At 44.5% G+C, this 22778-nt stretch overlaps 1 protein-coding gene across 1 annotated transcript in view; it reads left to right on the top strand.

Moving 5' to 3' along the window:
* The window catches only part of ppp1r9a (protein phosphatase 1, regulatory subunit 9A), a gene marked incomplete at its 5' end in the record, with an annotated part of 45595 nt that overhangs the window by 17469 nt on the left and 5348 nt on the right, over nucleotides 1–22778 (top strand). The window contains 12 exons of the mRNA XM_080836345.1: nucleotides 1477–1581; nucleotides 5429–5564; nucleotides 10659–10814; nucleotides 11731–11784; nucleotides 13295–13524; nucleotides 15448–15544; nucleotides 15850–16015; nucleotides 17205–17335; nucleotides 18623–18770; nucleotides 19699–19753; nucleotides 19977–20009; nucleotides 21416–21452. Coding sequence (XP_080692471.1) covers nucleotides 1477–1581; nucleotides 5429–5564; nucleotides 10659–10814; nucleotides 11731–11784; nucleotides 13295–13524; nucleotides 15448–15544; nucleotides 15850–16015; nucleotides 17205–17335; nucleotides 18623–18770; nucleotides 19699–19753; nucleotides 19977–20009; nucleotides 21416–21452 — 1348 coding nt within the window. The remainder of the gene's footprint in view (nucleotides 1–1476; nucleotides 1582–5428; nucleotides 5565–10658; nucleotides 10815–11730; nucleotides 11785–13294; nucleotides 13525–15447; nucleotides 15545–15849; nucleotides 16016–17204; nucleotides 17336–18622; nucleotides 18771–19698; nucleotides 19754–19976; nucleotides 20010–21415; nucleotides 21453–22778) is intronic.

Below are 22778 nucleotides of genomic sequence, written 5' to 3'. Positions count from 1 at the left end.
GCAAAGGGGCATTGTTTAGGGTAACATTGTACAAGGAACATTGTGTACACAAGGGTAGCGCACATCCTTAATATTTTTGAGTCTGGCAAAGGAAAACCATGCCCTCCATTTCTGTTTTCCTATTCAGTTGTGGTGTTTTGAGAGAGTGGTTGAGGCAGAGTTAATGTCGCTGCAGTATTCCCACAGGATGAACATCCCCATTATTGAGATATGAAAATTATATTCATACTAAAATGCTTTTTCATCTCTGATGTGAACTAGTGCCTCTTACATGGCTGCTCTGCTCTTTCATACATCCCCCTCACCCATGCTGGGAAGATGTTCTGGTACAAACAGAGGAGAACATGCTTGAGCGGATCTGATTACTGTTTTTCTGCACGTCAATTATTAATTTACGTGCTACATGTTATCTTAAGGGTTGTTATGCTCACTAGTAGGGAGTGGTGTAATTGTTTTCTATGTTGTGTGTGTGTGTGTTTGTGTGTGTGCGTGTGTGTGTGTGTGTGTGCGTGTGTGTGTGTGTTGCTAGTGCATCTTTGAGATAAACATGACTAATTCCGATTGATATGTTAATCATCTCCAAAGGTGGTGCAGATTACAGTGTGTGTTTGCCTGATAGACAGCAGGCTATTAGCGAGCTAACCAAACAGTTTGTGAGAACAATTATAGGTACAGATTCATCCCAGACCTTCTGGCACAATTCCAAAATAAATCAATAAACAAATCCAGTGTCTTTTATGAGATTAAATAATTGTTGTGTAGTAGAAATTGCACATCATGATAGGAAATGTTAAGGAGAAGCACTTAGTGGGTAGAAGTGAAGTTTTACATTAGTGTGAGGTTTAAGATAGAGTTTAAATCTTATTTTTGATAAAGTTACATCATAAAATGTACATGTTTGCATATATTTCAGATCACAAGTTCCCAAAAGGTTTCCTCTTTCTCGTCAACTGAAGATGAATGGTGCCATGGATTTTAATAGAATTGAATTGAATTTGAAACAATCTGAGTAGCTAATGGTGACACAAAAGTCTCCCATTTTGGCCTCTTAGAGCACAGTTTGTCACATGGTGCCAGATAACCTAATTTCTTCCTTTGACCAGTGGATATTGTGCTCCGAGCTGCTGTCAGCTCTAGGCAATTCACACTATACTCTTGCAAGCTCCAAACGTTCAGTCCAATTTCTTCTGTTTGACAGATAAGCGCTAATACGATTATTTCGAGTTGTGGGTTCATGATGTCTTATAGTGGGCCTCAAATTGAATAAAAACTTTGTGACAAAATGGCCGTATTTAATTCGTTATTTTTCTCACATTCAGATTCAGCACATTAGCATCTGTTCTACTCAGTCACCATAACATACGCATGCATTTAATGTTGTGTTTTTGAGACGTAACCTCATGCTAATGCTAATTTGCTAATGCACCCTTTATGAACACTGTGCGGATGTTCACTCCCTCTGTCTTGCTCTCACAGGATCAAGGTGAATGATCAGATAGTGGAGGTGGACGGAACCAGCCTGGTGGGAGTCACGCAGAGCTTTGCAGCCACTGTCCTGAGGAATACCCATGGCGTGGTGAAGTAAGCTACATTTGACCAACGACTTAAACATAAACACACACACTAAAACACATGTACACTTCAATACTCCATACACAAAAATAAATACATACTCATACAAACACACACGCAAAAACTCCCCCTTCACACAAAAAACTCACACACACACACACACACACACACACACACACACACACACACACACACACACACACACGTACACATACATACTCCCCCTCCACACACAAACTCCCAAACACACACATACATACACATACAAACAGTTTTTTGTTTGTAATATTTTGTCTGTGATAGAAAGAAAAATGCCAAAAATGTATATGCTGAGATGAAACGGAGGCATTCGCCAAGCCAATGTCAGTGAACTCTCAGCAGGTATCAACACTTCTACTATAAGCAGTGGATCAGATTTCTTCACATTCACAAAGCCCAGTGGTTCAGAACAGCTGCGTTGCGCTGGTGGCTCTAAATCTCCCAGCAGTCTCTGTGTGGGAGAACATGAGTGGCGTTCCGTCACGTTGCCTCCCTAAGCCTGCGCTTGGCTGGGAGAGAGAGGATAGCGACCCCCGGCTCTTTTCACTGTATCCCACCGCCTCCCCTCCAACACACCAGAACAGTGCACGCCTTTGTCCCGCCGTAGCAGGCAGCAGTGGGGATTCGCCCAGAGAAAAACAGTCTTTTCAGAAACAATAGAATAGCACAGCATGGAGGAAGGCTTCATTTTTAAAGCAGTGCGGATGGATGCCTGGCTGGCTGGCTGGCTCGCGGGCTGGCTGGCTGGCACCGTAGCTAACCAGCAGTCTTTCCATGCTCACTTCGCTGGCATAGTTTTGACTGACTGGGTAAAGGGCCTTTTTCTGTCCTTCTCTGTGCCTCCATGCTGCTCTCTCTCCCTCGCTCTCTCTCTCTCTCTCTCTCTCTCTCGTTCTTTCCCTTGTCCCCCCTCTCTCTATCGCTGTCTCTATATCTCTATTTCTCTCTCTCCCTCTCTCTCTCTCTCTCTCTCTCTCTCTACTTCTCTCTCTCTCTCCCTTCCTCTCTTTCTCTCTCTTTCTTTTTTCTCTCCCTCACTCTCTCTCTCTCTCACACACACACACACACACACACACACACACACACACACACACAAATTCACACACTGAAATACACACACACACAAGTAATTATTATGATTGGGATACGATTTGTCATTGTCAGTGGATGTCACTGTGCACTGTTATGAAATTCATCCATATTTCATAGGAGCTATTATGTAGTGCATTCCCTACATTTCTTGTTGTGATATTTTAGCATAGTGTGATGCCTGTAATGTAATGCTTTGTCAGTTTTGACTTGAGGAAATGTCAAAGAGGGTTTCAGAGGGATGAGGTAACTCATATGTCACTAAAAGTTACCATGCTCAACTCAATTGCACCCTAATTTCTCCAGATCTTATTATAGTAAAAACAATTTGGCTTCACTCTGTCTGTATTTTCTGCCCTCCTCCTTTCTCTCCCTTTCTCCTTCCTTTTCTCTTTCCTTCTCTTTCGATCCCTCAACATTTTCCCTTTCATCCTCTTTTTCTTATTTTTTGATTCACACTTTCTGTGGCATTTTCCCTCATTCACCCTCAAGAAGGATATAGCTTCATGGCCCAGATTTGCCATTGGAGCTAAATTTATCCCCTGGAAATTATGCAAGTCTCTAACCGCTGAGTGAAGCTGGACCCTGGCCTGCACAATAAACGCTTGAGTGGGAATGACTCACAGTGTGTGCTGCGGGAGTCAAGGCAGAGTATGGAGAAGAGCTCCCTTGGGTTCCGCTCTTTGGAAAAGGAGGTTGATGGAGGGCCCTGTCACTGGGTGAAGTGGTGCGGACATCCTGAACTTAGTGTGTCATGGCATGTCTTGAACGAAAGGGTTGTCTCTCTCACATAGGAATGTGTGTAATGTGAGTGTATGTGTGTATTTCATTTTGCGTGGGTGCCTTTACATGTGTGTGCAAGCATGTGTGTGTGTGTGTGTGTGTGTGTGAGTGTGTGTGTGTGTGTGTGTGTGTGTGTGTGTGTGTGTGTGTGTGTGTGTGTGTGTGCGTGTGTGTGCGTGTGTGCGTGTGTGTGTGCGCGCGCTGCAGTAGGTTACTCTCCCAGCATGCCACTTATACTGTAGCCTGGCCGCACCCCCCCCCACCCCCCACCCCCCCCCCCTCGCGTGTCATGAGTGCTGACGGGGCGAGCTGTTTCCAGGTCAGTGGATGAGCCGTGCTGGCCAGTCACTGCTACAGCAGCACGCAGGCAAGCAGCCCTGGAAAGAGAGAGAGGGAGAAAGAGAGAGAGAGAGAGAGAGAGAGAGAGAGAGAGAGAGATGGAGAGAGAGTGAGAGAGAGAGAAAGATAGAGAGAGTGACAGAGAGAGATGGAGAGAGAGAGAGGGAGAATGCGGGTGAGAGAGTTTGGGCGAGAAAGAGAGAGAGAGGGAGAGAGAAAGGGAGAGGGAGAGAGTGATGGAGAGAGAGAGAGGGATGGAGAGAGAGGGAGAATGTGAGGGAGAGTGAGAAAGATAAGGGAAGCCCTGCCATGAATCCGCTCAGTTGTTGCTTCAGATGTCGATCAAGTTTGGGGGTCTTGAAAGCTGCCTCGCTACGTTAAGCACCGGACCACCTATTAGGGTCTTCCTATTCAGTGCATCCCCCGAGTTCTCTACTTTCAACATCCCCTTATCATCATGTCTAGTCATCCGTCTACTGATAAACAAGTGAGCCTCTAATAAACAAGGCATATCTATCCCAGTCAGTCACTGTAATTGTGTGTTGTTCTTCCTGTTCCCTGTTATGAGGACATTATTTTTTTTTTGCTTTAGTGCAATGCCATTTATAGAGATGAGGTGGGGTGATGTGTTTGGATATATTTTTGACTCCAAAAAGGTGAAACTGACACTCTGTTGTTATTGTGTTGACCTCCTTAAGAAAAGTATGAGGGGAAACAGCTAGTTAGGAAATTTGTGTTTGAGTGGCTCAAAAGTAGCATATTTATAGACCTATCCATGCAGAAAATAGTTTAAGAGGATTGTGGATTATTTGATTTAAGGACCAAGGACATTAGGAATATAGTTTGAGGACACAGCACATGTGGAAAATCTCTTTTCTGAAATAACACTTTTTATTCTTACTTAAAAACCCTGGAATGGATCCAATTGTCCGTAGCATGCCAAATGATTTTTCAACACTTCATCACCTCACGCTCAGAGTGTCCTCCCTCAGGATTTTGACAGTAATTGATTTTGGATAGTCTTTGGCCGTCTCTCAATATTCGTTCTTCTCTGTATTTGTGAAACATCATTAGTCACAGCCCAAGTACTGTTCCAGTTCAAAAGTTCACATCTAGCCAAGTAACGGTCAAACACTCTGTGCTTCATTTGTGGGGTTTATCAAGGAGGCATCAGGAGGTGACTTATGTGGACTTGGGTAGTCAAATATCCCATAATGCATTTCACATAAAGAAGCAGCAATGGCACATAACTGTAAGTTTCGTAGTTAACTTTTTTTTTGCAAACTACAAACTACTCAATGATGTCCCACCATTGACCCCTGTATAGGGACAGATTGCATATACATATAGTTTCTTATTAATAATTTAAACACAGGTTATTTGGTGTATTCAATTATATTTCATTTGTAAATGGCAATTTGGCTACAGTGACGATAAAGGTGAAAATGCAGGGTACACTCTAGAGCTGAGCTGAGCTGTTATGTCAGCAGAAACGCTCCCGTCTCAAACACAGATTGAGCTCACAACATACTCCCCCCCTCGGGAGTCTGGACATACTACCACCACCACCAGTGCACTCACTTGCTGTTTCCTGTCACCTGTGCAGGTTCATGATTGGCCGAGAGCGCCCAGGCCAGGAGAGTGAGGTGGCCCAGTTGATCAGTCAGACTCTGGAGCAGGAGCGGCGCCAGCGAGAGGCGATGGAGCAGCAGTACGCCCAGTACGACGCCGACGACGACGAGGTGAGAGCCAGGCCAGCGCCGTTACCACAGCAATGCCCACTTCAGGGTGTTTTCTCCCTTCAGCACCTGGAAGCCTCCAGAACACCCTGGGGTTTGTGTGCAGACATACAGACTGTTTGTATCAAGTGTTACAGATGCCCAAAATGAACTTGTCTAAGGAGACTCCCCAGTAACAGGCAGCCATCTTTTTTCTCTTGCATTTGTGTCCTGTGTAGGACGTAGATGAACAAGGTCTTTACTAGAGATAAGAATATTAACAACAAAACTTCTGCTGAACTTGATGTCAAACGAGCACAATTAGGGGTGGGAATCTCTTGGCACCTCACGATTCGATTCGATTCCGATTCAGAGGTCATTTTGTAATTACATTTTTTTTTTTTTTTTAACACATCCATTTTATGTTGAAATGCAAGCTGCATCGATTATTGCATTGCTCATAGAAAGTCAAAATTGTGACAAGAAAAAGCTTTTTCTCTAATAAAGCAAATAGAGAAGGTAATTCATCTGTTGATTTTCTTTAATTATCAAACACAAAGTAGGAAGTGATTTTAGATTCTGAGTTGCAAACTCAAATGATTTAATAGTCGAAATGCATCGATAATCGTTTCATCGGTTTCGAATTGATAATCGATAATCAATCGATAATTGCATTTCAACATAAATTGGATGTGTAAAAAAATGATTATCGATTATCAATTCTAAACCGATAAAACGATTATCAATCCATTTCGACTTTTAAAACATTCGAGTTTGCTACTCAGAGTCTTTGCTACACTTCCTACTTTGTGTTTGATAATTAAAGAAAATCAACAGATGAATAACCTTCTCTATTTTTTATTAGAGAAAAAGCTTTTCCTTGTCACAATTTTAATAATAATTTTTTTTTTAATTACAAAATCGATTATAAACTTTTCTGAATCGAGAGAGAATTGTTTTAGAGAGAATCGAGAAAAATCGAATAATCGTTTTTTTCCCCCACCCCTAAGCACAATTATAGAACTCGGTAGACATAGAGGATGGAAGGTAAAAAGGAGGATCACCCTATAAGACAGTTTTTGGATGTCCTTGTTTTTTTTTTTCTACCTTTTTTAACGTGCATGCCAATTTTTCTCTCTAATCGATATAGATTAGGCAGGTATCCCAAGGTTGATCAAGTCCAAGCTTCCAACGCAAAAATAAAAATGCATGCACATTACAGTAATGCAGATAATGACATATAAAATATATTGTGATATGTAAAATTCTTCATGGTAATCATTGTACTGTATGCAAAGGTGATCTCTTAAATATATTCCATTATATAACAAATATGACATATGATTTTGTTTTGGGTTAGAAGCAGTAGCACTAGTTTAGTTGCATTAAACACACTTACAAACCCACACGTGTATGTGCACACACACACATGCTGTCACACACACACACACACACACACACACGCTCACACACATACACACACATTATCACTTATCCCTCATTAGCAGAACAGGGGACTGTTTGCCATGGGTCGCCCAGCCCTTTATTAGCGCCAGTCTGTTAGGCTGCTTTAAAGCTCAGGTGATTTGTACTTCACACATTACGCACATTCCCATAATACACGCCTCTGTTGCCATGGCAATAGCCTGCTTTATTAAAGCATCACTGGGAGGCCTCAAGAAAAGCAGTTTAATAATTAGATACCATCACTCAGCCGGTCATAATCGCACTCACGAGAGCACCAGCATCCACTAGAACCCCCCTCTTGTGATTTGAGAACTAGGTGATCATTTCAAGTGGAAAAATGTCAAGGTGTCCTCATAAGATGCCATACAATTTGAATGTGATAACGTGTGCTGGGGTGAATGTGTAATGTTATTCAGGTGTGCGTCCTTCATTACTTCATAGTGGATATGCAAATAAGGACGTTGGGTGTTTGCATTAATGCGGTTGCTGAGCCACCGGCGGCCTGAAACAGCCCATGCTGCTCTGCAGCCTCCCTGCCATTGGAATGAGACGCGGTCGGGCTTGTGTTTTCTCTGTGCGATTCCTCTCCCACACACACACACACAGACACAGATACACACACACACACACACAGAGACACACACAGAGACACACACACACACACACACAAACACACACACACACACACACACACACACAGACACACACACACGTGCTTTAGTCCTCCAGTGATCCCTCATCGTGTTCTCCATTAGTCACGCCATCAGCCTAATGAACGTGCAGGTTGGAGATCTGTAATGGATCCTTTAGTGTTTCGAAATGGTGTGTGTGTGCGTGTGAGAGTGAAAGAGAGAGAAAGAGAGAGAGAGAGAATCTGAGAATGTGTGTATACCCTGGGGATAGGTACAGCTTGCTGCAACAGTCGTATTTAGTGTTTTCTGATCTTAAGACGTGTCATGTGTGTATGTTTGTGAGTGTGTCTGCATGTGTTTTTGTGCTTGCATGTGTGTTTGTGTGTGTGTGTGTTCGTGTTCGTGTGTGTGTGTGTGTGTGTGTGTATGTGTGTGTATGTGTTTGTGTGTATGTGTTTGTGTGTGTGTGTGTGTATGTGTCTGTGTGTGTGTGCCACCTTTAGATGCAGGGGTGTGGATTAGTGCAATCTCAGGGATACAGGGATCCTGTCAGTCCCCAGTGGAATGAGGAGGGGAGTCTGGAACAGAGACAGGCCAGTGGGCAGGAGAGGCAGAGGGGCTTACAGAGTCACTGCAGGTGTGAGCGAGAGGAGTACTGTGTGTGTGTGTGTGTGTGTGTGTGTGTGTGTTTCTGTGTGTGTGTGTCTGCGAGAGAGAGAGGGAGAGAGAAGAAAGAGAGAGAGGGAGGGAGAAAGAAAGAAAGAGAGAGGGAGGGAGAGAGAAAGCAAGAAAGAGAGAGAGAGAGAGGGAGGGAGAAAGAAAGAAAGAGAGAGGGAGGGAGAGAGAAAGAAAGAGAGAGAGAGAGAGAGAGATAGAGAGAGAGAGGTCCCCTTCAGAAATCTCCTGCTGGGTGGATTAGCACAGCAGCTCAGCATAAGCAGCTGCCTTAGGCTGCTGTCCACTACCAGGACTGGTCTGAAACAGTACAACAGCAAACTTATACACACACTCAGACACACACACACACACACACACACACACACACACACACAACACACACACACACACACACACACACACACACACACACACACACACACACACACATACATTCATTCACTCACTAGAACACTCACACACACAAACAAACACACACACACACACACACACACACACACACACACACACACACACACACACACACACACACACACACAGTACAGTACATACTTTAATAAACATATTCATATTCATTGCATAATATTCATATCAATTTATATTCACATACATATACTGTATACCCACACTCATGCCACATACCAATACAGAAACAAATATTAACATGTGCAGTGCATTCACTCTCACACAATCTCACAAACCCTCTCTCTCTCACACACTTACAGTAAGCAAGTCATGCAGTGCATGTGAAAAGGGTCAGTCACCAGTTCATTTTCTCCACAGTGTAAACACCTGGTGCTTTCATATAGCACAGACGGCCCTGTCTTTCATCGAGCTCCAGTGCCTCCTTATGATGTAAGCCCTGTGCAGACCTATGGACTAATGGAGGCTGACGCATTGAAATGAGCTAATTGCTCTCCTGTGTCCTAGCAAGCACCACTCAGTAGCTTCAGCAACGTAGCATAGCTACTTGTATCTCCTCGATCCCGTGTACCTTCCGGTGCTTTACATCGATCACAGCCACATCCATTCACAGTGTGTGTGTGTGCGTGCGTGTGTGTGTGAATGCACAAGTGGTAAGCTGGAAGCTTTCATGTGGTTGTGTATATGAATCTTTAAGTACAGTTAACTGCTAAATTTGGCGCTTTTCCTTTTAGTGTGTGTGTGTGTGTGTGTGTGTGTGTGTGTGTGTGTGTGTGTGTGTGTGTGTGTGTGTGTGTGTGTGTGTCAAGGTAGTTACTGCTGACTGACATGCAGTTTAGCATAACTGGACCAGACCTTCTGATTCATACAAGAGGGGCTTTCCAGGGATACCTGAAAGTAATGTCCACATCTCTTCAAGTCCTGGCAGCCAAGCAGAATATCACCCCTCTGTATCTCTATTTTGCCTTGCTACACACACGCACACACACACACACACACACACACACACACACACACACACACACACACACACACACACACACACACACACACACACACACACATGTAGCACAATGTAGGACTGCACATGCCTTTACCAGAAATTACATTTTAGTTTACCCTAATATCACTTAAAACTAGTACTGAAGTACTGAAAAAGGGTTTGTTTTACCCTATTCTGTATTGTGCATTGTCAGTAGGCCTACTGTATAACTGCAGTCTCACATCTTAACCTCTGCTTTCATTTTTTTAGCTGCTTTCTTTTACTTACACCAATACTTACATCTCTCACGAGAACAGTAATCGGAATGCAGCATTGTGGGTGGTGAAGGTAATGGCCGTGGGGCAAGTTGCATTTAAAGTTGGAAGGGAAAATTATGAAATTTAAAAAAGCTTAATTTGGTGGTCAGTTCACTTCATTAGACTCCACTTTCTCACAGTTCCAGATGCGGTTGTTTATCGTCTTAGCTGGGTACCAAACATGGTCTTGTGGTGCATCAGACTTACTACCCTGAAGAGGAGTAACCAAGACTAGCAAAAGGTGACTAGTAACAGATAAAGCAGAGGTCACAAAGGGCAAGGCTCACAGAAGAAGCTTCATCATCCTTTAGCTGGACCTTTGCAGTGAACTAGTTTATTTTCATGGTTCTGTCTCCTGGATCCCTCCTGTGCTAATTTGCCAAATCTGGTATTTGATTGAAAACACTGTTGGTGCTCCACTTTCTGAACCACTTCAGGAACTTAATGGATGTAGTGTCACAACCTAAGCATGTCATCATCAGCATGTTTAATCATCTGCTAGGTTTTCATAAGCCTTTTATCTGTGGCTGTGCTTAGGGAGTGTCTGGGCCAAAGTGAGTGTCTGGATGTTTTAGAAGGTGAAATGTCTCTTGTGCTAATGCTAATGTCTCCCCCTCAGACGGGCGAGTACGCCACAGACGAGGAAGAGGACGAGGTGGGGCCAGCCGTCAATAGCGGCGAGATGACCATCGAGGTGTTCGACCTTCCCGAGACTGAGGACATCATCTCGCCCTCTGACCTTGACGCCACCAAACTCTATCAGAAATTCAGAGAGGTACAGAAGTGATCCTAAAGCAGGCTTCATCACGGGGTGTTTTGTTTTATTTAAAAATACACCTGCAATCCCATAGGGAAGCTGTTTTAGTGGCATTGCTGGTGTCCACAAAAAGGGATGTGCTCATGTATTTTTGTCAGGGTCTGGCACGAAAATCCTTCTTGTGTAATCGTTATCTATCTTACTCCATCGCTCATACTGCCTGAGCCATGCTAGACTGCTCCCGATGTTGAAAATATCAAATCCCAGCATCCCACAGCCCATGCCCTCCTCCACTTTGTCCTCACCACATTCCTCTATCTCCACGCCACTCCCTCCTTCCCTCACTCACTCACTCACTCACACACTCACTCACTCACTCACTCATTCTCTCACTCACTCTCTTACACACTCTCCCTCTCTCACTTACACACACAGTCACTTTCACACACCTACACACAGACACACACACACACACACACACACACACACACACACACACACACACACACACACACACACACACACACACACACACACACACACACACACACACACACACACACACACACAGAGACACAGACAGAGACACACACACACACACACACACACACAGAGACACACACACACACACACACACACAGTACCAATTCCTCCAGGTTCTGCCGCTCCCCCTCTCCACTCCTGAGTCTCCCCATGCGCCTGAGAGACAAGGCTTTTCATTCCTGAGTGCACTGCTGCCGGTTAGTGTTGTGGGCAGCCATCGCTGTACTGCCCTGAGCAGAGGCTGGACGTTTGATACGATCCCCCTCCTCCTCCTCCTCCTCTCCCTCTCCCTCTCCCTCTCCCTCTCCCTCTCCCTCTCCCTCTCTCTCATCTCACTCTGTGTCTCTCTCTCTCTCTCCCCACCCTTGCTCTGCTCTCTGTCTGTCCACAGCTGCAGATAAAGCACACAGTCACTGAGGCCGAGATTCAGAAACTCAAAAGCAAGGTAAGGATATCTCTGTCTTTCTCTCTCTCTCTCTCTTTCTTTTCTTCTCTCATCACCCTGCTGTTTCCAAACTAGGCAAAGACGCAGTGAGATGAAGGCATTCGCCGCTTGGCCTTGCCCGGCTTGCCTTGCTTTAGGGGGGGAAATGGCATGTTTTGGAGATTAGGAAGGTCTGATTTTCAGATGGAGAAAAAGATTGTGAGTTATATTCAAGTTAGTTTGGTTTGGTAAGAGAAAGAATAGGTTACAAAACTAGTGGTTTAAAAGGGGGGGTATTGTTAAAAAAAACTGCGATTAATTAGCCTTGTAGCTAATGGGAAACAACTGGGAAAATCCTTCAAGGAAAGCTAATGCATGTGTCAAGATTTTAAAAAGCACTATTATTATTCATATTCATGATGAATTATAAATCGCTAGCTAGGTAGCTGATACGTATGCTTTGGTGAGACAGGGAGCATTAGCACACTTGTGATGTGAGGTACCAGGTGTTTACTCTCGGCACATAGCTGGTTAAGCGACTAGTCAGTCAAAATGAGGGCTGAACTCCAGGGGTTTCCATTCCTTGCATCCGTGTCAGTCAGGAGGCATGTCAGACTAATTACACGATGGCTCTTAATGCTACATAGCCTGGTTATTTAAAGTCTTTGTTTTAAAGAGCAGTTATACAATGTGCTCTATATAGTGTGCTCTTAAGGGTGTTGAGAGATGGGAATTGTAGTTCAATTTGCTCTATTTAGTGTTTATAATGTTTTTTATAGCTGGGAATTGTAGTTCAGTTTCAAACACAGATAGTATTTAGTGGGTTGCTTGTGTACCAGCTTCTGTCTCTCTTTGGCCGTCCATTTATGTGTCATTCGATACTCACTCCTGTTCAGACTTACGGTCGTGAGTTTTCTCATTCCCTCACCATTTTACTTCTCAATGTCAGTACTTGCTTGAGTCGAGTCTATATGTCAAGGCTGTCTGAACATGAACATTAGCCATTTCACGCCATCTTACAAACTGCCTCAGCTGTGCTACGCTGCTCTTGATATTGCCTGTGGAGAAATATACAGCCGAATATATATCCACCTTTTCCTGCTCTTCCCTTTCTTTCTGTATTTCCTTCCCTCTACCCTGCTTCTCTCTCTCCCGCCTTCTTCACTCCTCTTATGCGAGCGGAGTGTAATACTAAACCTTAAGTGCTTCTGTGGGGTATCTCTGCCACTCCCTGGTGAATTTGTGTATGTGTGTGTGTGTGTATGTGCTCACCTGGATTTGTGTGTATGTGTGGGCATGTTCCATGTGCCATTGTGTGTGTGTGAGTGTGTGTGTGTGTGTGTGTGTGTGTGTGTGTATGTGTCTGTATGTGCATGTGCAATTACATGTGCATGTGTGTGTTTTTGTGGGTATGTGCATACACATGCACTTGTGTGCACATGTATATGTATGTACCTTTGTGTGTCTGTGTGTGTGTGTGTGTGTGTGTGAGTGTGTGTGTGTGTGTGCGTTTGTGTAACCGCCCCCACAGCTCCAGGCGGTGGAGAAGGAGAAGCAGCGCTGGGAGCGGGAGAAGACGCAGCTGAAGCAGAGCATCGACGACAACAAGGAGAGGATGCTGAAGCTGGAGAGCTACTGGATCGAGGCGCAGACGCTGTGCCACACCGTCAACGAGCACCTGAAGGAGGCACAGAGCCAGTACCAGGCCCTGGAGAAGAAGTACAACAAGGCCAAGAAGCTCATCAAAGACTTCCAGCAGAAGTGAGTCTGGGCTGGCAGAACTGAGGCGACGCCATGTCTGAGGTGACGCCATATCTGAGGTGACCCCGTATCTGAGGTGACCCCGTGTCTGAGGTGATCCCGTATCTGAGGTGACCCCATGTCTGAGATGACGCCATATCTGAGGTGACCCCGTGCCTGAGGTGATCCCGTATCTGAGGTGACCCCATGTCTGAGGTTTCTCCTCCAAGAAGCAGCAAAGCCAGCAGCCATCCGTCCTTGTTCTAGGTTCTAAGTTCTAGGTTATTGAATTGACTTCAGTAGGTTAGGTTTTTCTGACACAGGGCATGATTTTAGGGAAGATGTGGTTGGAGGCCATCGCCACTGATAAACAGTTTGGACTAGTCCCCATATGGTGGCAATAGATGAGCAGAATGTGTCATTGTTTGAATGTTCGCTTGCTTGAACAGGTTCGGAGAGAATCACCAATGGTTGTCATGCTTTGTTGCTCAGCTTAGCACGATATCCTGCCATTTCTGACTCTTCAGAGTATTTTGAACCCAGGTCACATCTCTTGTCACCAGTCCTTCATATCCTGATAGAGCCTAAACTGCCATGCTTGGAATCAGGTCATCATTTATGCTGCACTTTTCATAGTCCCCCCACTTAGCCTTGCCTATGTATCTATGTAAAACATTAATACAGAAGAGTCACAAAATATTAAACATTCTATTTAATATTTCATCTGCATGGCTCTTTATTTAGTAGACAATAAGCAAGCCCGCTTGCTTCGGTACTGAGGACTAAAATATCTGGCGCTGCTACTAAGAGCTCTTCTGGCGTTGACAGTGCATCCTCCCAGAGGCGGCTATGTTACAGCTTGAAGGAGCAGTGGCCATGAGCTAATATCTGCGGTCAGGACTTTCACAATGGCTTTGCCCCTCACCAGCCTGACTGTCTTTTAATTGCCGGTACCCTTGAGGCGGTATTGAGGCTCGCCACAAAAACAAACTATCCCCTATCAATTGTGGAGAGCTTAAGCAATAATTAGCCCCCCTCTCCTGCTGAACAACTCACACGTGCACATATATGCACACACACATACACGCGCTTACACACACGCAAACACATGCACATACACACACACACACGTATACACGCACACACACTTATTGCTCATCCTGAACGCCCACCATCAGAATAAGACTAAGTTCATTTCACCAGCCAGCTAAGGGAATATTCCCAGAGCTCATGGAAGCGGTGATCTGCCCTGGGTGGATCTGTGTGTGTGTGTGTGTTTTTTTTTCTTCTTTTCTCTTCGCCTTTCTTCATTTTTAGCTTGGCGTGTGCGTGCTAGGGAGCTCTCTCTTCCTCCTCTGATACAAGAGAGCGTCCGGGGACCACTTCAGCCTGTCACTACGACTCTCCTCACATATGAGCGTGTACACACTCACACAGACACACACACACACACACACTTGCACACTCATACACACACACACTCACACACAATCACTTTGCTTTTGGCGTCCCCTTGTCCCCTCTGCTCGATTTTATAGGGATCACACACACACACACACACACACACACACACACACACACACACACACACACACACATACACACACACACACAGAGCAAATCACTCTGCTTTTGGTGTCCCCATGTCCCCTCTGCTCGGGTTGACAGGGACTGTGCCCAGAAAGAAGGTGCAAGCACACACACACAGACATACACACATTCACATACACACTCTCTCTCTTTCTCTCTCTCTCTCTCTCTCTCTCTCTCTCACACACACACATACACATTTACTCTCCTCTACTCTGTATGACAGGGAGGTGTAGTATGTCTAGAGGAAAGACGCACAGACAGTCAGACAGACACACACACACAAAAAAATTAAATGACAGACAAACACACACACTCATCCTCTCACTGTCCTCTGCTGTGTTTTTGCGACAGGGAGGTGGAGTATGCCCAGAAGGAGGAAGCAGAGAAGCAGAGGCTGGAGGAGGTGGAGAAAACTCATCTGGATGAAATCCAGGGCCTGCAAGTCAGGGTAACCAGCCCTCCCTCGAGTCCCCCCCCCCCCCCCCCCCCCCCTCCTTGTTCATACCCCCACCCATCAGACGAATCATCTCTCCTCACTCCTGCAGTCCCTGCCTGTATCTCACAGCCACAGTCACTCACCCATGTAATATAACATGGAGGTCAAACTGGATTTTAGTTGGTGGTTGGAATTTTTTGTAGTTTTACCAACAGAGGGCGCTAGTTGTTATTGTGTATTATGTGTAATGACAATTTTGATCTTGCTGGTGTTAATGGGTTTCACAATCCAGTCATTTTTGCCATCACATCTTGCAGATCGCCACCCTTGAGTCCGAGCTGATGCAGCTGATGAAACAAAATGGCATCCAGGTGAACAACAACAACAACAGCGCAGAGAGCCGGGCCCAGCTGTCGGAGAGGCTGGCCGCCCTGCAGTTGCCCACAAGTGCAGAGGCAGGAGCAGGAGCAGGGGCGGGTGAGTGTAGTATGTGACTTGTGACTCCATTCTGGCTCAAGAAGCCATTTTGTCTATCACCTTGGCAATGTCACTGGATGATGGATGCATTATTGTAATTACCATGACTCCCTTGCCTTCACCTCGCAGGCCTCCTCGAACCAGGGCCAATCAAAGCGTGAAGGCACTGTCTGTGTCATGCCTCAGATTATTTCTCCCCACTAAATACCATGGCGAAGGCCATTACAGTGTAATACATAAATAACTAGGTGGCAGACAAAGCTAATTACCCACATTGTGACAAGGGCAACGTTGTCCCCGTGGCCTTGTGTGTATCTATCACTCATTGGCATCTAGCATCCTCTATTTAGCTTCCAGCCCTGGGCTATGAAACAGCAATCATCAGTAGAATGCAACACAAACTTGTCGACTCCTACTCCTAATTAAAGTCTATTCAAATCCTCCACACTTACAGGAAATGCCTTGTATCTGTGTATTTAATGGTGTGCACAGATTTTAATGGTGTACCTGTGACTGACAAAATACCCGTAAATTGTTTTTTTTTCTTTTTTGCATTTTATTCATTATAACTAGTTTTTGATGTTTCTTTTTTTTCGTTTTTTGTTCTTTGGTTGAATGATTGCGTTTCTCCATGCACTGCATACACTTTGAGGAACAGAAAGTTTGCAACTGTGTCCCGCAGTGACCTCAGACTGACCCTTGGCCTTAGCAGTTACCAGACAACACAAACTCATATCTCAAAAACAAGATCCTCTGTAAAAGCAAAATGTAGTGACTCAGAGTTTTGTGTTATTCAATTTAAGGAACGCAGTCTGTTCAGAACCCAGTCTGTTCTAATGGATGCACTGGACCCTGGAGATCTGCCCATTCCAGGCAACCCAGTATCTCTGATGAGAGCAGACAGTCGCGGCGTGCTGATTCAGATCCGTCGTGACTGAATGAGGCAGTTTATCCGCTACTACGTACAGACAGGGACAGGCACAGTTCATCGAATTATCCGCTATCAGTGCAGCCCGCTCACCCAGCTGCTAATAATCCCTGATTTCACCTCGCCAGCTTTCAAAGCGGGGTAGAAATCTCCTGCGGCTTTGATAAATAGAACCGTTTTATTTTCCCTGCAGATTAAGTCTGTATTGATGGAGCTTTTTTTGTGTTTTGCCTTTCCTTTGTTGCTGTCTGGGTGCTCAATGGCCAGACGTGAGGCAGGGTGGTCCGCAGGCGCAGAGACTGGATGGAGAGGTTGGGAAAGGGCGTGGGCAGTCGTCCAGGGGCCTGCTCCGAGACAGCGCCAGCTCCACAGAGGGAGAGGACAGCCTGGAGAGAAAGGTGAGAGGAGACACACTCACATACACACACACACACATACACACACACACACACACACACACACACACTCTCAAACACATACACACACACACACACACACACAAACACACACACATACACACACTCTCACACACACATACACACACACACACACACACACACAGTTTTAAGTATCTGAGACCTCAATTAAAAAAGATTTGACACATACACACCCATATATCACAGTTTATTGAACATTACATCATGCCAGGTAGTTGTGGTTTTAACCATTTCAAATTTGTATGGAGTAGGGATGGGCATTTCAAGCAAAAGTACTACACCTACACCCCCTCCCTGCACACACAACGTTACTAACGTTGTATTAAACACAGGGCTGTAGGAAGTTTGAATGTTTCAATAATGTTTCAAACGTAACCACAATATAGCTAATAATTTACACCTAGGATGATAAAAGAATTACTTCCTTAAATCAATTTGACCAGGATGTCAATCTGGGGGTGGGTATCAGGATGTAGGGTATCTGGGGGTGGGTATCTGGATGTAGGGTGGGCAATCTGGGGGTGGGTATCTAGATGTAGGGTGGACAACCAAATTCAACATAAATGGAATATGTCCAAATGCTATCTGCGTGCCATAGTCTAGGCTGCAACTACTACTTCACAACACCATCCTGCTTAACACCACTTTGTTCTAATTTGATGCAGTCAAAAACTGTCAAACGTGAAACTAAAGAACTAAAGACCAGAACCTGACAACAGAAATGCATTGCTTACTGTTGCTAGCCTTTAGATCGTTGTGAAACCATATTTCTTGCATAAAGTTAAACCCTACAACCACGCAAGATTATTATCAAAGCAATGGCTCAATTACAGGAGAGAAAGCCTATCAATCTGATAAAATCCTATCAATCGTTCATTTGTCAACATCAATCAGCGAAACCGGATTTGGGTGAACAGAACTGCCTCAGTTAAGTGAATACGCTTATTTACCCTGCTGGCATTTACATCATGTTAGAAGCTCTCAAAAAAAACCTTGACATCACCATGACATGTCACCATGATATGCCTGACAATCATAATGAGACTTTCTGTTTATTACCACTACTGCACACACAAGTGGACACATGAACAAAGGAACACAATCCTTTGTCTTATGTAAAAAAAATATTGTCTGTTTTTATTATTATAATTCTTTATAACAATTTTTAGTTATGGCCACAAAGTGTTTGCTCGGTAATAAGGTGCTGGTTAATAACTTCAAATCGGTGTTCTTCTAATGGCTGCCCAGAGCAAGCTGTCCTTTGTGACCTCGGCCCAAAGGACAGGCTCGCCGTTTTCAGATTTGGGTGCCTCCGAATGCGGAACCCCCAGAGCCCCCGGAAGTGTGGAAGCCTCCCCCCACCACCAGAGGCTTAAAGGCACAGCTGACAATGAAGGTAAGCCTGGGGCATAAACACGCACCCGATCCCATATGCACACGTACAGTACTCCTCACCTACACCTCAGGAGGTGTTTATCGATAAAAGCCTGAACACACACATGTCATCACATCATTACATATGCAAATCACATTACAAATCATCACCTCATTACTTATACCTGGACTAAAACACTCCATTCATCCTCCGTTAACATGCATGTGTATCAGGAGCTTACCTCCCTTCACGCAATTAACTGCACTCATCACCTGAAAAGCAGGGCAACTCATTCGTCTCACTTTGGCAGACATGCTGCTGGTATAGCTTCAGATCCATTGAGATAAAAGACAAATCACTAGTCAACTAGCCAATTAAACTTCATGAACTAATCTGTGAGCAAATTAAACTTCAGGCACTAGTCAGTGAGCCAATTAAACTTCAGGCACTATTCAACTAGCCAATTCTACACTTCTGCAGTACTTTTTGTTTGTTTCCTGAGTGCACAACTCTATATTAATGGGTTGCTGTTATAGTTTCAGATCCATTGAGATAAAAAGACAAAGCACTTTTATTAGCCAATTAAACTTCAGGCATTGGTCAACTAGCCAATTAAACATTCCTTCCCAACGAAGCATGGAAACTGATAAAAAAAAATGAATGGCAAGTGTAACCGAAGTATTTGCTAAATAAATAAATGTAAATTTAGCCACAAGGAAAACATTGCACCAGAGTTTCATCACCTAGTTGCTCAGCATCCTGAAAATCTGGTGTATGAAATAATGAAGTGAATTATCCTCCTCCTTATCCTTGTCCTCCTTCTCCGCTTCTGCTCCTTCTCCTCCTTCTCCCCCTTCTGCTTCTTCTCCCCCTTCTCCTCCTTCTCCTCCTTCTCCTCCTTCTGCTCCTTCTCCCCCTCCTTCTCCTCCTTTTCCTCCTCTCGGTTCAGACTCCCCTGTAGTTTCCAGCCCCTCCCTCAGTCAAGAGGACAGACCTAACATACGGTGAGAATCTAAATCTATGTCATCTTAATGTTGTCTATCTACATTTTACATTTTACATTTAGTCATTTAGCAGTCATTTTATCTAAAAATAGATTGGTTTGAACTGTGAACCTAAATCTATTGAAAAATAAATTTGCTTCAAAGGTATAATTTGGAAGTTCCAGTACACTCTTTCACTATTTTAATATTCTAAGTTCTTTTTTTTAATCAAATGGATTCTCAGGTGTTCTCTGCGAGGGAGTAGAGGTTTGGACAGGTAAGATGGCAGCCTCATCCACTCACCACATGTTCTGTTTTTCTTAGTTCTTTGTACCAGGCGGCCATAATCTTGTGACTGTAAGCGAACTATAGGGATTGAGAGCCTGGAAGTTGATTGTGAGGATGTGGGACTGAGGCAGACAATATTTGCATTTAGTAATTTAGCAGACACTTTTATCCAAAGTGACGTCAAAGGAGAGAACAGTCAAGCTACGAGCAATAGAGACCTAGTGTAACAATAAATACTTCTTTACATAAGAAATAGGAAAGGCGCAGGAATGTAACTACCATTACCATTAAAGGGAAGGATATGGAGAGGTAGAGAAAGGAAAAGGAAGGGAGAGGAAGAGCCACAATATCCACAGTGACTCAGCAGAGGTGCATTGCCTTAGAAAAAGTCACTGTTTTATACCCCCCACCCTCAGCCCCATTCACAAACAAGATGGTGCATGAATAAACACCAGCTTCCATGAAATGCTGCATTGTTCAGACTGCCATTGAAAAGCACCACAGCAGGATTTCCGCCAGTAAGCTGCTGGCTGCTTGCGTTTTAGAACGCTGGAGCTCGGCAGCTGCAACAAACACAAACAAACAAACAAACTATTTTTTTATAGTTTTTCAGTCTCATAGCATGGAGGGCAGAGCTCTCTCTCTTTCTCTCTCTCTCTCTCTCTCTCTCTCTTTAGCTCTATCTCTCTTTCTCTTTCTAGGTCTCTCTCTTTCTCGCTCTCTCACTCTCTTTCCCTCTCTCTCTCACTCTCTCTTTTTTTCTCTCCTTTTCTCTCTCTCTCCCTCTTTTGCCGGATGGATGGTTGGCTGCGAGTTACGCCGATACGCCCACGACCACGCTAAGACTCAGTCAGTCAGTCAGCCAGAGACACAAATAGACAGGGCTGTGAGGGGGTGAGCAGCTGCAGACCAGACCGGACCAGACACAGAGCCAAACCCAGACGGCACACAGGGCCGCAGGTGCACTGTGACTCGGCTGAGGCGGCCCACTGTGGGATGCCCCCATGCAAGGCTTGGGTTTCGGGTACAGAGGGCTTTTCGGATCCGTCTTGAATAATGGAAATGACTTAAGTGAGAGGGGATATGGGGAAGCACAACTGGCAGCAGACAGACAGTAGAGTCTTGTAACATTGGTATTTAATGGCTCGTAATACATACATTTTGGATGTATGCGGTCGAGAGTTTGGTGGTAGGGGTGTGCTATAGGGTGATGTTGTTTGCTTAAAGTCATCCTGTTGTTTTGCATATGAGCCTCGTGGGCATCCCCTTGTACATTGTACACTGTGAGAAAGTACCCCAGGTTGTCCTGCATTTCAATTAAAAACATCTGTGCACATGTGAGCTCTGAGGCCTCCACAGTGCCCCCAGTGATCACTCTGTGCTCTGCCTCCACAGCTCTGCAGAGAACAGCCCAGAGAAAGTCACGAGCAAGGTAGGTGAACCCTCCACTGAACCACACTCAACACATGTGCACACACACACACACGTGCACACACATGCACGGACGCACGCACACACACACACACATGCACACACACACACACACACTTGAACACATGAAAGGTATGCAATCTCAAAGGTATGCAATCTCCATGCAATCTCACTTAACCTTAAGATGCTTTGCTTTGTTGGTGGTTGAAAGAAAATAAAAAACATACGCCTGTGAATATACCATGCTACATAAATAATTTAACATTACATACATTTAATTCTTGTGGGGGTGGATTTTGTTAGTCCTTGACAAGGACATCCATTTAGTTTGTTAGATAGGAAGCCATGAAGTGGCGATATAAAGCATACAGTCTGCTGAATGAAGAAATCTCAAGTCTGTTTTCACATTATGTATTTCTTGTGCACTGTCCACTTAATGAAAGCTACTTACCCACTCAAGACAGTGCTGCCATCTGCCGCCAATAACAGTGACGGCAATGATACTAATAGCTGCCTACTATTTCAAACCTCATGTCTTCAGTTGCATCCTGATGCTTTCTGTGTTTAGCCACCTCTTTTCCTCCATCCACCATTTCTGGTAACGTATCGCTTTTTTTGGTGCACTCTATTCAATGGCCAAGTCAATCAATGTCAACACCAAACATGCACATTATAAAATCACTGAATCAGCACTTTGGAATCACCCCATGGATTTCAGCTGGAGAAAGATTTAGTTTTTTTGTTTTTGCATAATCCTCCTGGCAGTCAGTTACACTGGGATGAATACAATCCTAGCCAGTATATTCAGCAGTCATTTGATACTAATGGTATATGTTCTGTTTATCTCTATTTATCGTCTTCAGTCTATGTAAAACTCAGGTAGATAACAGACCATAAGCAGGTTATTTGGGGTACACAGAGAGAGTGGGAGACCATAAACAGGTTATTTGGGGTACACACACAGAGAGTAGCAGACCATAAGCAGGTTATTTGGGGTACACAGAGAGAGTAGCAGACCATAAGCAGGTTGTTTGGGGTACACAGAGAGAGTGGCAGACCATAAACAGGTTATTTGGGGTACACAGAGAGAGTAGCAGGCCTCCTCTCTGGGCTGCTTGGCAGAGCTCATCTACCCTTCATTAGCAGAGGAATGCACTGAAGCTAATTGCAGCCTCTCAGTCGCTTTCAATCGCCTTGATTTTCATCAGCTGAAATGAGAGCTTTCTCTGCAGAAATGTGCATAAGTCAGACACAAACTGAATCAAGAGAGAAAGCAAGCAGTTAGTGTCTGCTTTGGTGAGTAATGTATTCGTATCTTTTGCTTTAT

Source organism: Sprattus sprattus (assembly GCF_963457725.1).
Source record: "Sprattus sprattus genome assembly, chromosome: 4".
Classification (NCBI taxonomy): Eukaryota; Metazoa; Chordata; class Actinopteri; order Clupeiformes; family Clupeidae; genus Sprattus; species Sprattus sprattus.
The sequence above is the reverse complement of the archived record's forward strand: the minus strand, read 5'-3'. Positions and strand labels throughout refer to the sequence as shown.